The sequence below is a fragment of the Rhamphochromis sp. 'chilingali' genome, assembly GCF_963969265.1.
Source record: "Rhamphochromis sp. 'chilingali' genome assembly, chromosome: 3".
Taxonomy (NCBI): Eukaryota; Metazoa; Chordata; class Actinopteri; order Cichliformes; family Cichlidae; genus Rhamphochromis; species Rhamphochromis sp. 'chilingali'.
This window is the reverse complement of record NC_137931.1, coordinates 39,119,996-39,137,728: the sequence shown is the minus strand read 5'-3', so window position 1 is coordinate 39,137,728 and position 17,733 is coordinate 39,119,996. Positions and strand designations below refer to the sequence as shown.

Here is a 17,733-nt window from a genome sequence, read left to right as displayed (position 1 = left end):
GTCTCAGATATATTGTCTCTCAGTGTGAATTGAAAATGATCATTCATCTTTTTATTTCAACATGATTCGATTATTGTGATTCATTATTCCTACTCTGAGCAAATCCTTCCTGGATTGCCTGGAAATGGTCCAAAAGGCTGCTGTGAGGCTGAATCCTCTAAAAGCTCTCATCAGAGTCAAATTCTTCTTCTTTATTGTTCAGTTTACAATTTTGGTGATCACTTTTAGACTTCTTAAAGGTCAGATGCCTCCCTTTATTCATGAACTACTGTTTAATAATTTTATCTTATATTATATTGTACCTGTAAAGCACTTTTGGACTTTTGTTCTTGAAAAAATCTATATAAATAAACTTAATTACTTACTAACTTATTGTGTTTCTATATCAATTTTTTCCTTGTGACTTTGGTGTTTGTGTTATCTCCTTTGTCTTCTTTAACCACTTTTATGACTTTTGGTGACTGCTCTTCCTTGTGTGCATCAAACCCTTAACCTCCTCCTTTGCCTTCCTACTGGTGGCCTGATTGTTCCCACCTGTGTCTTGTTCCCACCTGTGATTGTTCCCACCTTGGAGTCAGCCTTCTGTGTGCATGCAAAGGCTTGGATTTCCCTTTTTTACTTCGCCTGTTCATTCCATGGGTTTTTATTTCTTCTCCCTTCTTATGAAATCACATTTCTACCTTTTGGAGCTTATCTTGGGACTTTTGTTCAGCCAAAAAAGGCTGCATAGGCTGGATGCTTCTGTTACCTAAAAGGCATTTGAACAAAATGTAAAAATATAAACACAAATCATTACGTTGAGATTATACACCTGACCTGGGGTGTCGCTCTTGGGTCTCACAGATAACCAGCTCTCTGTACTCTCCATCTTTAGGGCCGGGGATGCACACTTGTAGGAACCTTCGTCTTTCTTTGTTACGTTCTCAATAGTCATGTTTATCTCATTGTTTGGACTCGAAGGCATCACAGAGACGACTGCTCCGTTTTTGAAGAAGGTTGTGTCGTTGTAGTTTGTTGTTTTGTACTGACAGTACAAAATTACTTTATCCCCCTCAAATACAGGGAAGGCTGGAGTCTTCATGATGATATTGTCATCTGTGGGATAAAGATAGTACACATAAATAACTCCTTACTTTTTTTTGTCACACATAAAACAAAAAATGCTCTCCCTCATACGTCACATTTAAAACCCCACCGTGTTATAATTTGTCTCTGGTGTGTTTTCCCCATTTTGTCCAGAGGCAGCAATACTCACAGCTTGCTGAGATCCTGACTGAGTTGCTGCGACCCTCAGGTCCCTCACACCAGTACAGCCCACTGTTCCCAATGGTAGCATTGAAGACACACGCATCAGTCCTGTTTGTGATAACAGCACACTCTAGTGGTGAACATTGGTCACCTTGGACAGCTTTTCTCCTCTGTGTACAGTCTGGAGAGTAATGCCTCAGCTTCCAGCCTTTGGCGTTCGTCTGAGATGAGGGGCAGCGCATACTGAATCTCTCCCCACTAAAGATGTATCTCGTGCTGGGAGCCAGAATCAGCGAGGGAGGGGTCAGCTCTGGAGTTGAAAGACGCAATAAGATTAGAAGAAGAACCAGAGCACTTTCATACTGTAGCAACTGGCAAATGTTTCCATGTTAAAGTTTTACTCATGAATATCATTATCATAAATGCACTTGCGGGCCTTGTTTGGCTGCAGAATAAGTGGCTCACATGGGAACACAACCGCTATAACTACATATCTCTGGAAATTACATTATAATTATTGCACGATTACATTTCATGCACCGCAGCAATGTGCAGTAATGAAAGAAGAAATCATATTCTGAAGTTCAGCTGCAGCAGGGACACGGGAATCCACAGATGACTGGTACATTTTGTCCTATTGAGGTAATTGACTTTTCTTATGAAACCCAACTTAATTTTCATACCACTTAAAATTTGATACAGGCATTCACGTGTCCCTTATGATCAGTTTGGTGATTCCCTCAGCTTTTCTTATTGGAATCTAAATCATACAAAACGTATTACTTACTGATCTGCCTTAGCTGTCCTTTGTGCAGAGAATACTGAATGAACATGACAGGTAAAGTGGGTTTACTTTGCATTTCCTAATTTTCTGTCATATAAATAATGTAACAGTGGTAGATGCTCATAATAAAGGTTTGAAGAATGGTTTAAAATTGAAATCAGAGTGTGCCCGTATAATCTTTGTGAAGCAGAATCTTAGCCTGCAGACTACCTGAAATGCTAGCAGATCTTTATAATATCATAGAGAGTGGATATCATTAATATGGTCATGTTAGACACACAGCTTGGGCTGAACCAAAATCACACCCACATTCTGGTTTAACATTATGTTTTCAAGGGTCAGCCAATCAGAAGAAAGTTGGCAAAGAGGGAGAGCGTTCTTTAGGAGAAAAGAAGATAAAACAGCATAATTTAGTTGAACTGAAGGGTTGCACTAAGGCCCAGTATATGATAAATAAGGAACTGTAAACAATCCAAAAGATTCTTGAATATAAATATAAGGGGCGTGAAATTAGCATAATGTTTTCCCTTGTAAAAGTTTGTTTTTTAATTAATTTAAATATTTTGAACATTATGATCTTAATCTCGGTTAAACCAGCAAGAAGATTTGGGCTCACAAACAATACACAACACAGCAGATGTTGTAGCTGCTCACCTGACACGATGAGCTCCACCGGCTGGCTGGATGTTTGTCCTGCTTTGCACCTGTAGCTGCCCGCGTCCTCCCTTGTTACAGCGGTGATGAAGTAGCTGTCATTTGAGACCACATGCCTGGGGTTCAGGGTCAGAACAGTTTTTGGTTTGTCCCACTCAAAGCCCCACTGAGCAGTGGAGTTTGACTCAACTGCACACTTCAGCAGCACAGATTCTCCGAGGTAGACTTTTGACCCTGGGGGCCACACGGACACAACAGTCTTTAGAAGACCTGCAGGAGAACGATAACTCCGTTGGCGTCTTTCTTCTGCTTATGACAGACATATTGTACTTATGTGTGATGATAACATCTGCCGTACCTTGCAGCGAATCAGCTTGGAGAACAAATGCAGCCATACCTGAAATACGGACAAAGTGTTTCACAGAAACAGTCGATTTAAAAAAAATAAATAAATATATATATATATATATATATTCTACCACAGATTGTTCCTGTCACATCAGTGACATTTTGGGTACAGTATGTTTTCTCTATTCTCTGTCATTCATGAGTAAAATGTATCAGCATGAACACCACAGGCAGCTCAGATGGCTTATTCCCACATGGCTGCATGCCAGAGAGTCAGTCATGGTCCACTGCTGTTTTTTATATTATATAATCAAGACATAAAAATATATATATTTTTAAAGTAAGTGTCTACAAGTAAATTTAAAACATCTAGAAGCAGTAAACCTGTGCCTATAAGGCATAACAATCTTTCGCTCTTCTAAGGAGTTGCTTTGAAGACCATCTGAGCCACATCTCTTTGCTAACACTCACAGTTACGGGACTGCCACACAGTTTGACAGAGAGCAGAGCTTCCTATGCCTTAATGAGCAAACTCTTTAGACAGTTATCATCCCCATGGGAACAGAAGGAATGTACACAGATTTGCTGTATTTTCCTGTTACACGCCCACGCTATACACGCACATATACAACAGTGTCACATAGTGCTACTACGACCATATAGTTTTAAAATATAACTCATGGCTGCCTGGGATGGAATAGCTTGCACAACAATTTGACAGCTCAGTCCAAATCATTTCCATTAGCCCTATTCAGATTCTGGCTGGTGCACATCATTTTAATTTAACACTGTCTGAAAGTTCCTGCTGCAGGCTAACAGCCTAGTAAAATTTATAACCCCGCATACCATACTACTGATATCTGCATCAAATAAGAGTGCTCGGCTTTGGCTCTGTGTCAGCACTACTCTGACAGCAGAGTGCAGATGCCTCTTAAACTGCTGGGACATGGTTTTGTCCACCGGTACCAAGAGTTTTGTCATGACAACGCTCGTTTTTTTGGAATTCTGCCCAGCAGAGGTGTAACAGAAGGTGTGTGACAGTCAATCAAGTGTTATCTGTGATACTCACCCAGCAGCAGGAAGATATGGATGAGGTTCATTTTGTCAAGAATTGAATGTCCAGAATTAATGTACAACTCCCCTCCTGTTCTTTGGAAAAGAAAAAGGAAAAAGCTTTTGAGATTTCCACAGTTAAAATGATGTATATTTCAGAAGTCCCTGTTATTTTACAGAGCCGGTTTTATTTCAGAGGCTATAAGACAGAGACTAATTGGATCTCATAGGAGGGGTTTCACCCAACTCTCACAGCAAACCACAGACAGAGATTATCATCTTGGTGGAGATATTTCCTTCCTCTGTCAACTAGTTAACAGGTGGAGCCTTTAGGCTGACAAAAAGGCGGAGAGGTGAAGATTTAAACCCACAGCACATCCAATTTATTATCAGCAAGGAGCTTAATTTTCCCTTTCTTCTTTTTTATCTTCTGTTGTTGTGGTCTGACCTTACAAACTTGCTGCAGAGGTGAAAGTATTTCTAATTTCTTCCCCTTCTTTGATCTGTGTTAAATCATGGTGTGGCTTTTTTGGGCCTCCTGCCAATGCTAAAATCCTGCATTTTCACATTTTTATTTACTCATTCAGGTTATTTTTTGTTATCTTTTGTTTGCTCTATTTATAGCCTCCCTTTCGGTCTACTGCTTACGGCTGTGGATGCTCATTTTCCCTTTTGGTGAACATTTATTTATAGTCCCTGTAATCCAGTCAGTTACAGTGCGATAAAGTTTAGTAAATTGATTGAGGAAATCTCAATCCCCCAGTCTGCAAGTTTATAGTCAGCCCACGGCACAGACCAGAACATTGGTTCGGGATGAAATATCTCAACAAATACGAGATTGTTGTGGATATCCACAGAGCCCACAGGATGAATCATAATAACTTTGGTTTGGTTTGGTTAATGAATTTGGATCCCTAGAGTTTTAGATCGTACCTGTTATGCCATTGCTTATTTTCTGCCATATTCATATTGTTACCGTGGTGCTCATATTAAACACCTTTCATTTTTCAAATAATGAGATCAGTGTATGTGCAAGTAAAACATGTGAGCCAAAAGCTCAGGCTTCAGACTGCTTTGAATGTGCAGTTACTAGCAGTCTTCAACAACAATGATTGTCCCTAACATGCATCTCAGGGACACATCTGGCTATAATCCAGCTACTGTTCAACCCAGACAATCAAAGTGAGGGTGGCCTTAAAGGGAGGATGGCTTGTCTCAGTAAGTGAATGAACTAGGGCGGCTGCACCGAGGCCCAGGCAATGTAAAACACTTTAAACTGCAGCTCATGCACTGTCTAAAGAATAAAAACGTAAATAGACATAAGACTACTGCCACTTGGAGGTTAGTCCTGTGGAACATTTGCAGAGCTATTCCATTCATATTTCCTGGATGGTGATTGACTCTAATAATTTCATGAATTTCATGATTTTCACCTGAAATGCCTCGAGCTCTCAGACCTAGACTCAGCTTGACCCCTTCAGAATAAATTGTGATAATTTCAGAGACCTCAAGATTTCCATATGGAATCACGTTTTTACCATTTACTGACTTTCCCATCAACTGCAACTGTCCAGTTCGGAAACGTAAGTTAACTGAAGAATAGCTCTACCTGGATGAATCTGATAAGCAATGTTCACTGTTTAGAATCGCTGACAAGCTCCACCTACACCCATCCCGTTTCCTGCCTCTTCTGTGGAGTCCCAGGGACAACCAACCGTGACACCCGCAGGGTAAATCTTTTCTTGTTTTTTTAAGTGGCAATCTCTATTTTGGGTGTAACATTTGTTTCTGCTGCTTTGCATCTTCTGATTTCTAACTTGGGCGTGCTCTCACAGGTAGCCTAACCACAGCCTCATTATCCCAGAGTGATCCCCGCCTCCTCCTCCTCAACATCATCACTCCCTCCACCTCCCGTCTCTCCCACCATCCAGCCTCCCGACATCCAAACGGTTTCTTCCAGGAAGCGCGTCGGGCAGTCGGGTGCTCTGCTGGAATGCCTGGGAGAGAGAGCATTCTTTCTGTCCATTTCTAAGAGAGAGAGGGAGAGGGAGACATTGGGGAGGAGGTGGAGGAGAGGAAGAGGAGGAGGGGTGGCGATAGGAGAGAGGAACAGACATGGCTTCTAAAGAGATCACTGCCTCTGGTTTCGTGAGTGTGAGCAAGGATATCACAGGTGGGTAAAGACCGCCGCTTGGTTATTTTGCTCCCGGTCTTGTGTCGGTGTGCTCGCGGTCGCCCCGGGCGCGTGTGTGGTCAGGCTCCTGATGCTTTTTTCTCCGCGCGGCTGTCGGAGGCTGCGACCGTACAGACGCATTGGATGCTTGTCATGAGCTACACCTTTGCAATCAGTCCCGAACCTTGCCGGGGCGGCTTTTTTCTTTCTTCTTCTTTCCCCGCGCATGTGAATTAGTTAATCTTCAAATTAATTATTTACAGTGCAGGGAAATTAGCTTTAAGCCTGCCCTCTCTGGGTGGATCAGGTAATAAAAAACCCCAGCCCTAGGCCAAAGAGGGAAAGGGGCGTTGTGGAAAATAATGGTGTGTACTCGTGGGGTCTGGTACCGTCTTGTTCCCTGCACGTTTCTTTTTCTTTTAAAAAAAACAAAACCAAGACACCCATTTCACAGTGAGATTTCCCCCTCTCTAACCCTCAACTCTTGAGTATTTCATCTTTGTTTTTCTGCAGCCTAACCAGCCAGAGCGCTGCTGCTGATTGCACGCGTGCGTGCGTGTGTACGCGTGCGTGGGAAAGTGAAGAGAGGGGCACTGATACAGGCAGATGTTCACCGTATCTTGCCAACAAAAATGCATGAGCTATACAAACTCAACAGCGCGACAGAATGCACAAATATTTACTCCCCTTTTCTCAAACAGCAGCAGCTTACATATGTCAAAGTCACAGCAATGCCTCGATTTCAATATCATACACGCGCGCAAAAGCACTGACACATGCACCAGCAGCACACATGCTCAGGGTAGCAGGGACTCTGCTGCTGTGTTAATTACTCCTAATGGCTCTATTAGGCTCACTGTGATGATTAATCCAGTGGAATCCCTGCCTCTTCATTCAGCCACCTGCCGGGCGGCTGCACCACCTCATCCCGCCTTTCCTGCACTGATTGACAGGTGGAGAACCTGGTGGTCTGCCTGCATGCACTAGGTCACTGGAAAGAGCCTTCCTAACAGCTGGATTGACTTAAATTATCAGGTCTCAATTCTTGGTTCGCATAGCTCTTATTAATATGGTGCAAAATGTACTAAAAGTGTCAAAAACGAGTCCTCTTGTTCCAGGAAGGATCCTATAAGTGTCATCATGTTATCTGATTATTAATTGTCCATGCAAAAAGGTATGAGCGTCATTTACGTGTTGTGTCTGGTTAGGGTGATGATACTTAAATGATTTATTTAGGAAAATGTAGCTTCATCACAGGTCATTCATATAAGAGTTGAGATGCAGTAAAGTTAAAAGTGCTGTATTTTTGCTGAAATTTGATAGATTAGAAGTGTAATGGGACATTAAATCCAAATATTCGAGTAAAGTATGTACATAATCTGACCAAATGTACATAACTGCAATGGAACCTGTTCCCCTTAAGACTTATGAGCACCTAAAAATAGAAATAGGAAAGAATTGTTTGCCAGGGAAAGAATTGTTTGCATCACTGTCCATTGTGACTGTATCAACTCCACTGCCCAATCCCAACAACCCAGCCTCTGTATCGATTTCCTCATAAACTTGTCAGTTGGAAGCTCTGGAGCTAGAGTAATTGAGATGCTGAATCATGTAATTTCTGCTAGCGACTGTATGTGTCTGCGATAGTGTGTCAGTGCTATGTGTTCCCAAACTGTGAGTAAGATGCTTCTTTTGGCGCATCACGGACGTTATGTGCTGTATATACAAGTCAGGGGTCACAACACCGACAGTGACACTGTTTGACAGGAACAGTTCTCAGTGAATCATAGACACTGATGCTCAAATGTGTTATATTGCTCCTGTGAGTAAGAAAATAACACTGAAGCATATTGTGACTACCTCAAAGGAAATACCTCGGAGGCAAAACATTGTTATGTATCACAGTCATTCAGTAATTAATTCACGAAATCGTGTAACTTCCCACTGAGTGCCTTTGTGCTTTGGAGCACAACCTAAAACCCTGTCAATCATTCTGCTTCAGTGTTACGTGCAGATTATATGATTTTGCATATAAGAGGTTTGTTTCTCACGTATAATCATGATCCTGTCATCGCGGTTATTTTTATCATCTAAAATGCCACGACAGGTCAGCGTACATTGCAAGTCTGACACATCCCTCAGCTAATGTTGAGCTGGGATATTTGTACAGTAATCTGAAGTTAAAGGATCCTTCCTTATTGTTTGCATGTTGTTTTTTTGTGTTCCATTTAATTTGAATTTCTGCCACACTACTCCTTATTACTTTTGGTTTCTGAATGTGATTTTTCTACTGTATCCCTTTAGGCAATGTTAACTTTGCAAAAATCAATGTTTAGAGACAAGAGGTCCTGCAAATAATCCTGCACAGTGAACATTATGTCTCATTTTATGTCCTTCAAAATGATATTATTGTTGTAGGATTTTGCTTTGCCTGTATTTTAGTATTACTGTACAATATTAACAGACAAAAAAAATAAATGTAGAGAATATTTTTGAGGTCTCTGCAAATTTGGAAGAGTGAAAAAGGATTCACAAATCTAAGACACAACAGCTTGCAAACTGTTCTTTTTATATGAAAAACTATCAAATTTGCACAAATGGTTGTTTGCTCCTTTCGGAGACTGAAACAGAGAGAGAGATTATGTTGTAACATATGTTAATGTTGTCATCCACAGAAAGCATCAGGAAGATTATCGATAAATCATCTATAAAGTTTGTTCGTGGCATCAAGCTTGACACTAAAAATGGCAAAACAGAGGACAAAATTCTGGTAAGTTGCTGCTTTCTGTTTCCTCACTGCCGACTTGGCTGGTTTAATGGGTTCTGTCTTAGCACTGATGTAGAAGAAAAAGAATGCCATAAGCCTGCTACATAAGCAGCCTGAGACATGCATCATGTATGTACTGTCTTTGATGTTTACTTCCCCTGCAGTGTTAATGGATCTCTGTCACAATGTTGATTTCTGTGACAGCAGAAGCAAGAGATCCTCATTATTTAACAGCGACAGTAAACATCTTGCTTCTTTGGTCACTTGCTAACTGCATTACGGCTGCTCCCCCTTTTCTGTGACTGCTGTTGGCGGCTTGGCAGGATGAATATTGGATAGACAGGATCTGCGAGAGTGGCTATGGATCCCTCTGTGCCTGTGGAGGCAGTGGGGGGCCGAACAGCTCACAGCCTTTGATTCTGGGGTGCTTTCATCAGAGAATATAGGACAGAGATATGAAATTTGTATTTGACTGTGCAAAACTCAGCCAGCTATCTGAATAGAATCTGGGGCAATCAGCTTGTACACGGCAGACAGGAAATCAGACTGGACCCTGTATGAATGCCAGTGTTAGCAAATGTGTAACACTTCCACTGTGTTTGCAGAAAAGAACACAACTCATGCATGGGTAACACACACTGCAGAACAGGTATAATTGATTGAGTGCACCATTAAGTGCAGCAAGGCAACCGTACATCTTTATAAGCATAATATAAAACAAATCCTTGTCTAACTAGTGTAGTTTTTATACTGTTTCGACACACTGGTTATTTCTGCCGCCCCTTCTACAATTCCCCCAGTGAGTGAATGAGCTTTTAAAAAAGGTCCATTTTTGCCTCGGCAGTGCAGAATTCCACTCATTGGATGCTGTAATGATTCATCGTGTGGTGAGGATGGGCAGTTAGGAGAGTTTCTGCATGTACAGCCTTTGATATTCAGACACTTTGATATGTCTATCTGCCAGAAACATCTTTCCAATAATCTCTTTCCAATCCATGTCTCATTTACCGCTTCCTCTTAAAAGCTGAACTGGAACGCGAGGGCTCTCTCTCCTGCTGGGTGCACATAGAAAACGGAAAAATAGATTGGAGGTTGATCAAATGCACCCGGGTTAGCATTTGGCAGGAGAGAGGAGAGTTTAATTGTGTTAAGTTTTTGTTTTCCTGTTTCACTGGAAGTTCAGGGTCGGAAGTAAGCAGTTGAAAGCTTGCTTGAGGTTGTGATTGGTGGTTTTGCTTTGTCACTATGGTTTACATGAATTTATCTGCAGAGGCCTCACCCAAACTGTCAAACAAAACAGAATTTGAATATCTGTTATCTAGCTGCATAATTAACCCACAATATGTGTGCTGTGTGTCTGGTCTCCCTTTGAAGTGGAATACTCGATAAGTGTCTCTCTCTCCTGCTGCATCAGCATGATTTACTTCTGTTTACTTGCATGCACTCTCTTAACTACCACCCGTAACCCAGACTCATCACCGTAATGCGATACAATCTGGTCCTTCTAATCAACTCCTTCAGACAGTCTTTGAAGTGAAGCGCAGATCTTCACCTCTCTCTTACACTCTCTCCATCTCACATGCACATTTTGAATTTTGAATGATTTCTTTTTCGACACCTCACTTGCTGTGTGGGTGTAAGAGGCTGTCAATGTGTGCTTCAGACAGGCCTGTGTCAAGCTCCCTTCTCCAAAAAATAACAGTAGAATGAGAGAGCTGTAATTTAATTACTTATTTCATTGGGGAGAGACACATGGGCATTGGGTGGGCGGAGGGGGGAGACTTTGTCCTCGGGGAGTGTTTTAGCAGGCCCATCAGAGAGAATGGAGTAAATGATTGGAAGCGACGGAGCAGAAGAGGAGAAGAAAAAGAGCAGAGGGCAGTACTTAGGGGCTGGTGGAGAGCTGCAAAATGCCAAAGAATCACTATTCTTTGTTTGCCTTGATGGATCGAGACACTGACTTTTTTCTTCTTCTTTTTATAGAGTGTGTGTTTGCAAGAAAAACAAAAAGAAAGAAACTGTTTCTCAAGAAGAAGAATCAGGGGCAGAATCAGATTTACTCAAAAGCTGCATGACACAAATGTCTCCAAGCCAAAAATAAGTGGGTGCACGCACACAAATGGTGCGTGTGCTCCTTCAGATGGAGATGCACAAACAGGCTCTGAGTTTGCTTTCAAATTTCCAGTCACGTCCAAACTCCCATCAAGTTTGCATTGAACTAAAAATGATCCAACACGCCTCTGACCGCAGATACCAAATTAGCAAAGATGGCAAAGCAAAAAAGCTAATTTGATGTCCTGACCCACCATGACCCGCATTTCTGTGTTTAGAACAGATCCTATGATGCGAACGGTAGAGAAGACATCTATTAGCCCTGAAATTTGGCGGTTCTCATATTAAAGACCTGGAGCGATGCTAAATGACCAGAAGAGATTGCTCGCTGGGCCCAGAGGCGCACTGCGTGTCTCGAACTAAATGTATGAGCCACTGTCATGTTTACCCACAGCAGAAGTAATAGAATGATAATGAAATTACGTTTTATGTTTGTGTCATTGTGATTAAAACATTGCAGCATGTCACCATTTCTCAGACTTGAAGATGTTAATCTGTTAATGCTTGACGTTATCGCTGACACAGATAGCAATTTGCTGGATCAGTAGATGAATAGACCCTCTCATCATTACCATGGAAACTCCTGGGACTGTTTTCTCCCTGGGGAGTATGACTGTGCAGTGAACTTTTCAAGAGTCTTCATTCAATTTGCTTTATTTCCTTTTTTTTTCCCAGGTGCTCACAACATGGCGTCTCTATTTCCTGGCGCCAAAGATTCCCACAAAGGTACTTTCTGCCACCCTCTCAAGTTAATGTGCAGTGTGAGGCTTTTAGATTCGTGCCAGCTGAAATGTCAACTATGTCTCTGACAACAGGTAGAAACCACATTCAACTTCTTGGAGATTCGAGCTTTGAATTCTCAACCTGAACATCAGGTGAATTTTTACATTAACTCTGTATGCACTCCTCTCCACTGCAACAACAAAGTTGTCTGTGCAGTTATATAATGGTGTAGTTACATCACTATGGCCTTCAAGGCAGGATAAAAGCATTTTAGACATTTATTAAAACAGCCACTGTGACAGTAAGAGCTCTCTTATTAACTTATTCTCTTCTACTGTTGATGTAATGCCAACAAGGAAAAACTTACTGCAAGAATTTTTAATTATTTTTCCCAGTTTTTATTTAAGCCTTTGCTTGTGAGATTAAAAGGCTTTTTTTCTCCTACAGGAAATTAATAACCTGTAACCAGAAAATTATTGTCAGGTCTGCTTTTTTTCTTCTAAGTTCTTCCACTACCTTGCTTTGCAGGCAGGTCCCTGGACCTAGATTTTAGCTCCACTCAGGAGACATTGAAGGATATAAAAGCATTTTTGTTACACAGCAAGGACTGCAGACTGTTTCACAGTGTGGAAAGTGTGTTGTTATTTCTAGGGATAAGGTATTAAAGCTTGCAGTATTGGAGATCCTGGATGGCCCCCCGGTTTATTTTATGTCAGGCCTCAGAGAAAAGTGTCTCCCCTCTTTCAACTCTCACAAGGACCAGTGCCACAACAGATTCAATTCATAGATATCAATCTAGGGACTCTAATAGCCATGGTCAGAATGACACCTGGTTAGGAGCAAGGAAGGAGGTGGAGTGAAGTCATCAGGAACTAATGTAAACAACTCTTTGCTAGGCTCAGGTTCAATCAGCTGCTAACTAACATAGAACTGAGTCAACAACAGTCAACAACAGGGAGAGAAAAAATACACTGATGCTCAGTTTGAATAATCAAGCATAACTTTAGTTTAGGCAAGTAAGCTTAGCTGTAATCTCAGCAGATCAGCTGATCTCATTGCCAGCTCATATCAACGGAGATGAGATCGGCTGAGATGATACCCCTCTATGTATCCAATTAGCTACCCAAGCTTCTTTGGCTGGCCCACAGTTGTTGCTCTGCAAGCTGCTTTATAGCCCAGCTCCATGTTTGTTTTTTTTTGGACTAATTTAACGAATATCAAACCCGCTCTGTTCTGTGGTGGAGTCTTGCTACTGGTCTCTTTGTCTTATCTATGTATGCGAATGGAAGGTCTGGTAGCTCTATGGCACCAAACATAAATGACTGCAGATGGAAATAGTCTTCTTTTGACTGTATTGTAGTGGCCTTAACTAAAATGCAAATTGCCACCCAGTTAATATCAGTTTTTTACACTGAATTCTTGACAATGGGACCAGAATCATGTCCGTACGTTGTCCAAATTCGTGCCACATGCAGCACACAACAGAAGATTTTCCAATTCAGGCCTATTTTCACTACTACAGGTATTTTCTGTAGTAAGGTTGCAATGACTTCTACTTACTGTTCTCACATTGGTTCAATTTTTACATTATGCAGACTATATACTTGGTAGCTGGCAGGGCAAAATCCAGTCTGACTGATTCAGACATTTGCTTTCTCACATGTGTAGAAAAGTTTAGAGATGCAGTGGGTGTGTGAAAACAGCTGTGGAGAAAAACAAGGAAGATCTTTCAATCTAGACCTCAGGGGCTCTTAAAGGTTCAGCTCATAGAAATCTCCGGGTCAGTGGCTGTTGTGGAAAAGAGCTACAGCATAACAGAGATTAAGGTCCAGTATAAGTTATCAAGGTAAACCTGGCTATGTGCTTATGTAAGGGATAAATCTTTCCTATCATAGTCAAGTACCTGATATAGCTCTGATATACTTGCATTTATACTTGCAGTTGTTTGCTCCTTCACTTTAGTGTTTATTATAACAGACAGATAATCTACGAAGTTGTGTCATCATTCCATTTAACTAGTCCAGTGGTTTCATATATAATTCATATAGTTTAATTGCAAGTAATTAAAAAATAGATACATTAATTTGTTTAATAAATGAAATTTAAGATTCAACTGCCACGATATTTTTCAGTCTTTTACGGATATTTTTCTTATGCGCAGGTTGTTATCGACACTGACAAGTCCAGTTACTCCCTGAGGTTTGAGTCACGGGAACACCTCAATCATGTGGTCAGCCATATAAATTTCGCTCTGTCTCGAATATTCAACAACTCCATTTTTGCGTAAGTGTCGGTGCCTCTCAAGATAAAATGAGAATAAATAGTCACGTCTGTGCAGTGGTGAAAAATTGGAAAGTTTAAAGAAGGATGACCTTTATTTGCGCAATTATCAAAAGATAAATGATTCCTTACAGTATCTGTGTTTCTTTTATGTTTGCAGCCCTTCCATCAGTCATTCAGACAGTGACCTTTCGGAGGGCAGCAGGAAGTATTCACCCAGCTCCGAGACTTCAGTGGAGACACAGAGGGCCTGCGGTAAAAGAGACGTTATCATCAAACATGGGAATTTGCACGCATGCATACACAGGCAGTCACACACAGATATGAGCATGTGTACACCACTTGGCAGACTCAAGAGGAAGTTGGCACACGTACTTTACAAATGCTCTCCCAGATGTTCTTTTTAGTGCTGTCACACATATAAAAGATTGATAATTTGGACAAATGTTTCTGTGTGCATTTTCCTCCCTTTTTTGCCATTTACTGCTGAAGGAAGCAGCTGTTCTCATCAACTCTTTTTTTCCCCCTCTTCTGTTTGTTCCTCCCCCTTTCCTTTCTCAGGAGGCTTCTCAGAGACTTACGCTGCTCTGTGCGACTATAATGGCATCAGCTGCAAGGAGGAAGTGCAGTGGGTAAGAGCTGTGGGGCTGTGCCTGTGTTACTGTGAGTGTGTTTGAATGTTACATATATATGACTGTGCACAATATGAGGGGGGTGTCATGCACTCATTGATAATGTTTCTCCTAGGATGTGGACACCATCTATCACTCTCAGGACAACAGGGAGTTTAACTTGCTGGACTTCAGCCACCTGGAGAGCAGGTCAGGAACGAATGGCGGTTGGGCAATATTGCAGCCAAATTACAGTTCCTCATTTATCCAGTTTTTCCCTTTTACAGAGATTTGGCTGTCATTGTTGCATCAATGGCTTACAACACCTGGTTCACTAAACTGTACTGCAAAGACCTGCGCATTGTAAGTATAAACTTGTGTGCTACACCTTACAGTATTCCTGAAGGGTCACCGACCAAGGTTTTAAATATGTCTTTCATGCATCAGGGCTCAGAGGTCACTGAGCAGGTCCTGCACACAGTCAGCAAATCCTCCAGCCTTGAAGAGATCACTCTGGAGAATGCTGGGTTAAAATCGTGAGTAGCAGTCTTCATTTACTTTTTGTGCTTTGACTATTATAGAAACTCTGATTCCTGAAATGGGCATTAATTTTATCCTGCCTTGATTTTTTTTTTAATGCAAATGACAACATTTACCAAACGGTTTTAAGTGTATTTTGTGAACCTTAGTGGTGTTTGTCTTTTAATGATTGACCCATGCTAAGAACTTGGTCAGAATACCTGAGAATGCTGCTTCTATGAGTCAATTGTTGGCCTTATTTTGATTAACTTGTATGTCCTTGAACAAGGCTAAATCTCTGTACTACTGAATTATATATTATATATGTATTGTATGCGTAAGTGCTTGTCTGTGAATGTAGTGTAAGTTCATAGAGTTTTAGTTCATAGTGACACCACAGTGTTTGTCAGTTGTTTCAATCGCTTCATTGAATGACATCAAATATCTTTGTGTTAAGCTGTGTTCATGCTTTGGTGAAGAAGTGTCTCGCTACAAATACAATGAGGGCCAAAAGTTGTTGGATTTTATAGAATTTTTGCCTCTAAATTTCAGACTTTTAGTTTTGATTTAAGTGGTTTTATAAACCTTTTCTTTAACAGTTTAGGAATTGTGTTTTTATACAGAATCTCCCATTTTCAGAGGCTCAAAAATAATTTGACCATTGGCTGACAAGCAGTTTCCTAAGCAGGTGAGGTATGTTCCCTCATTACTGTATGACAAATTAGCCAGGTAAAAGAAGATGCAAGGATGAGGAGTTGGACTTGTTTTGGTAGCTGTTCACTGGAATTCTTTATGTGAGTTTGGCGCAGATGCCAATGCAAATAAGGAAGACGATCACATATAGAAAAAACTTTGAATGGTCAAATGAACAATATACTGGATCTTTTAAACGAATGAGCATCAAAAAGCCGACAAGACTATAGAAGACAACTAAAACAGATGATTTTAGAAGCGCCTTGACTACATTCTTGAGACATCATCATGAATAGAAACACAGAGGAGTCACAACAAGGTGCAAACCACTGGTTACATTCAAGAACAACAAGGTCAGATTAGATTTTGTGAGAAAACTTCTCGTCCTGCACAGTTCTGGAAAAATACTAGTTGGTTTATTGAAAACAAGATGAACTTGTACCAGAATGATGGAAAGACAAAGTATGGAAAAAGACAGAAACTGCTCATGATCTGAAGCATACCACATCATCTGTCAAACATGGTGGACGCAATGTTTTGGCGTGGTCATGTATAGATGCCAGTGGATCCGGGTCACAAGTGTTTATTGATAGTGTGACTGCTGATAAAAGTAGCAGGATGAATTCTGAAGGACCAAGTCAGTCACTTCATCTTAACCTAATGGACCATTCCTTTAAAGTAACGGAAGACAAACCTGAATGCAGAGAGAACCACAAACAATCAATGACTGAAATCTGGTTGCAGTAAAGGCCTGGCTGAGAATCTAAAGGGAAGAAAGGCAGCATTTGGTGATATCCACGGGTTCTAGACTTCAGACAGTCACTGGCTGTGAATTTCTATCCAAGTATTAAAAATAATCCTTGTATTTAAAATTGTTAGTTTTTCCAATTAATTTTGAGCCTCTGAAAATGAGCTACTATGTATAAAAATGGATGTATTTCCTAAATAATGCAGTAATGAGTTTTAAAAACGTCTTTAATTAAAGCTGAAAGTTTGCAATTTAATCACATTTTGAATGTTTGACTTAAAATTCATTCATTACAAAAAAAAAAAATTATATATATACATATATATATATATATATATATATATATATATATATAGCAGTTATATATATATATATATATATATATATATATATATATATATATATATATATATATATAGCAGTTATATATATATATATATATATATATATATATATATATATATATATATATATATATATATATATATATATATATATATATATATATATATATATAACTGCAATATATATATATATATATATATATATATAGATATAACTGCAAAATATGAGCTGGCCTGAAGCTCTGCAGCGATTTATTTAAGAATCAGCTATGGTATGCTTTTATGTTTCCTCTCAAACACAGAAGCTCAGAGAACATGTCAACAAGTAACTAGAGCAAAGATGTCAAACTCATTTTACACTGTGGGACACATACCAGCCCACTTTGATCTTAGGTGGGTTGGATCAGTGAAACTCCTGCTTCCATCAGTGCAAAGTTTGACTACACATTTAACAGATGGCACTTCTTTTTCTACATGATAGAGAAATATTGATCTAATAAATGAAATAAATTTGCCAGGAATGACAGTTTGAGCTTAAATTGTAAGAAATAAATATGTAAAATTACAGACAAAGTTCTGGTAGCTTAAATCCCAGACGGTCCTGTAATGAAACAACAGAAACATTTTGTTAATTCACATAAAATGTCCTTTTAAAAAAATGCGAGCATATTGTAAA

The 17,733-nt window shown here is 40.2% G+C and overlaps 1 protein-coding gene across 1 annotated transcript in view; it reads left to right on the top strand.

Annotated features, from left to right (window-relative positions):
- The window catches only part of LOC308393265 (capping protein, Arp2/3 and myosin-I linker protein 3-like), a 60,404-nt gene that overhangs the window by 17,485 nt on the left and 25,186 nt on the right, over positions 1-17,733 (top strand). The window contains exons 2-12 of the mRNA XM_080876906.1: positions 5,732-5,817; positions 5,923-6,260; positions 8,936-9,030; positions 11,815-11,865; positions 11,955-12,014; positions 14,024-14,145; positions 14,303-14,397; positions 14,704-14,774; positions 14,890-14,963; positions 15,041-15,116; positions 15,201-15,289. Coding sequence (XP_080733032.1) covers positions 6,203-6,260; positions 8,936-9,030; positions 11,815-11,865; positions 11,955-12,014; positions 14,024-14,145; positions 14,303-14,397; positions 14,704-14,774; positions 14,890-14,963; positions 15,041-15,116; positions 15,201-15,289 — 791 coding nt within the window. The 5' untranslated portion in view covers positions 5,732-5,817; positions 5,923-6,202. The remainder of the gene's footprint in view (positions 1-5,731; positions 5,818-5,922; positions 6,261-8,935; positions 9,031-11,814; positions 11,866-11,954; positions 12,015-14,023; positions 14,146-14,302; positions 14,398-14,703; positions 14,775-14,889; positions 14,964-15,040; positions 15,117-15,200; positions 15,290-17,733) is intronic.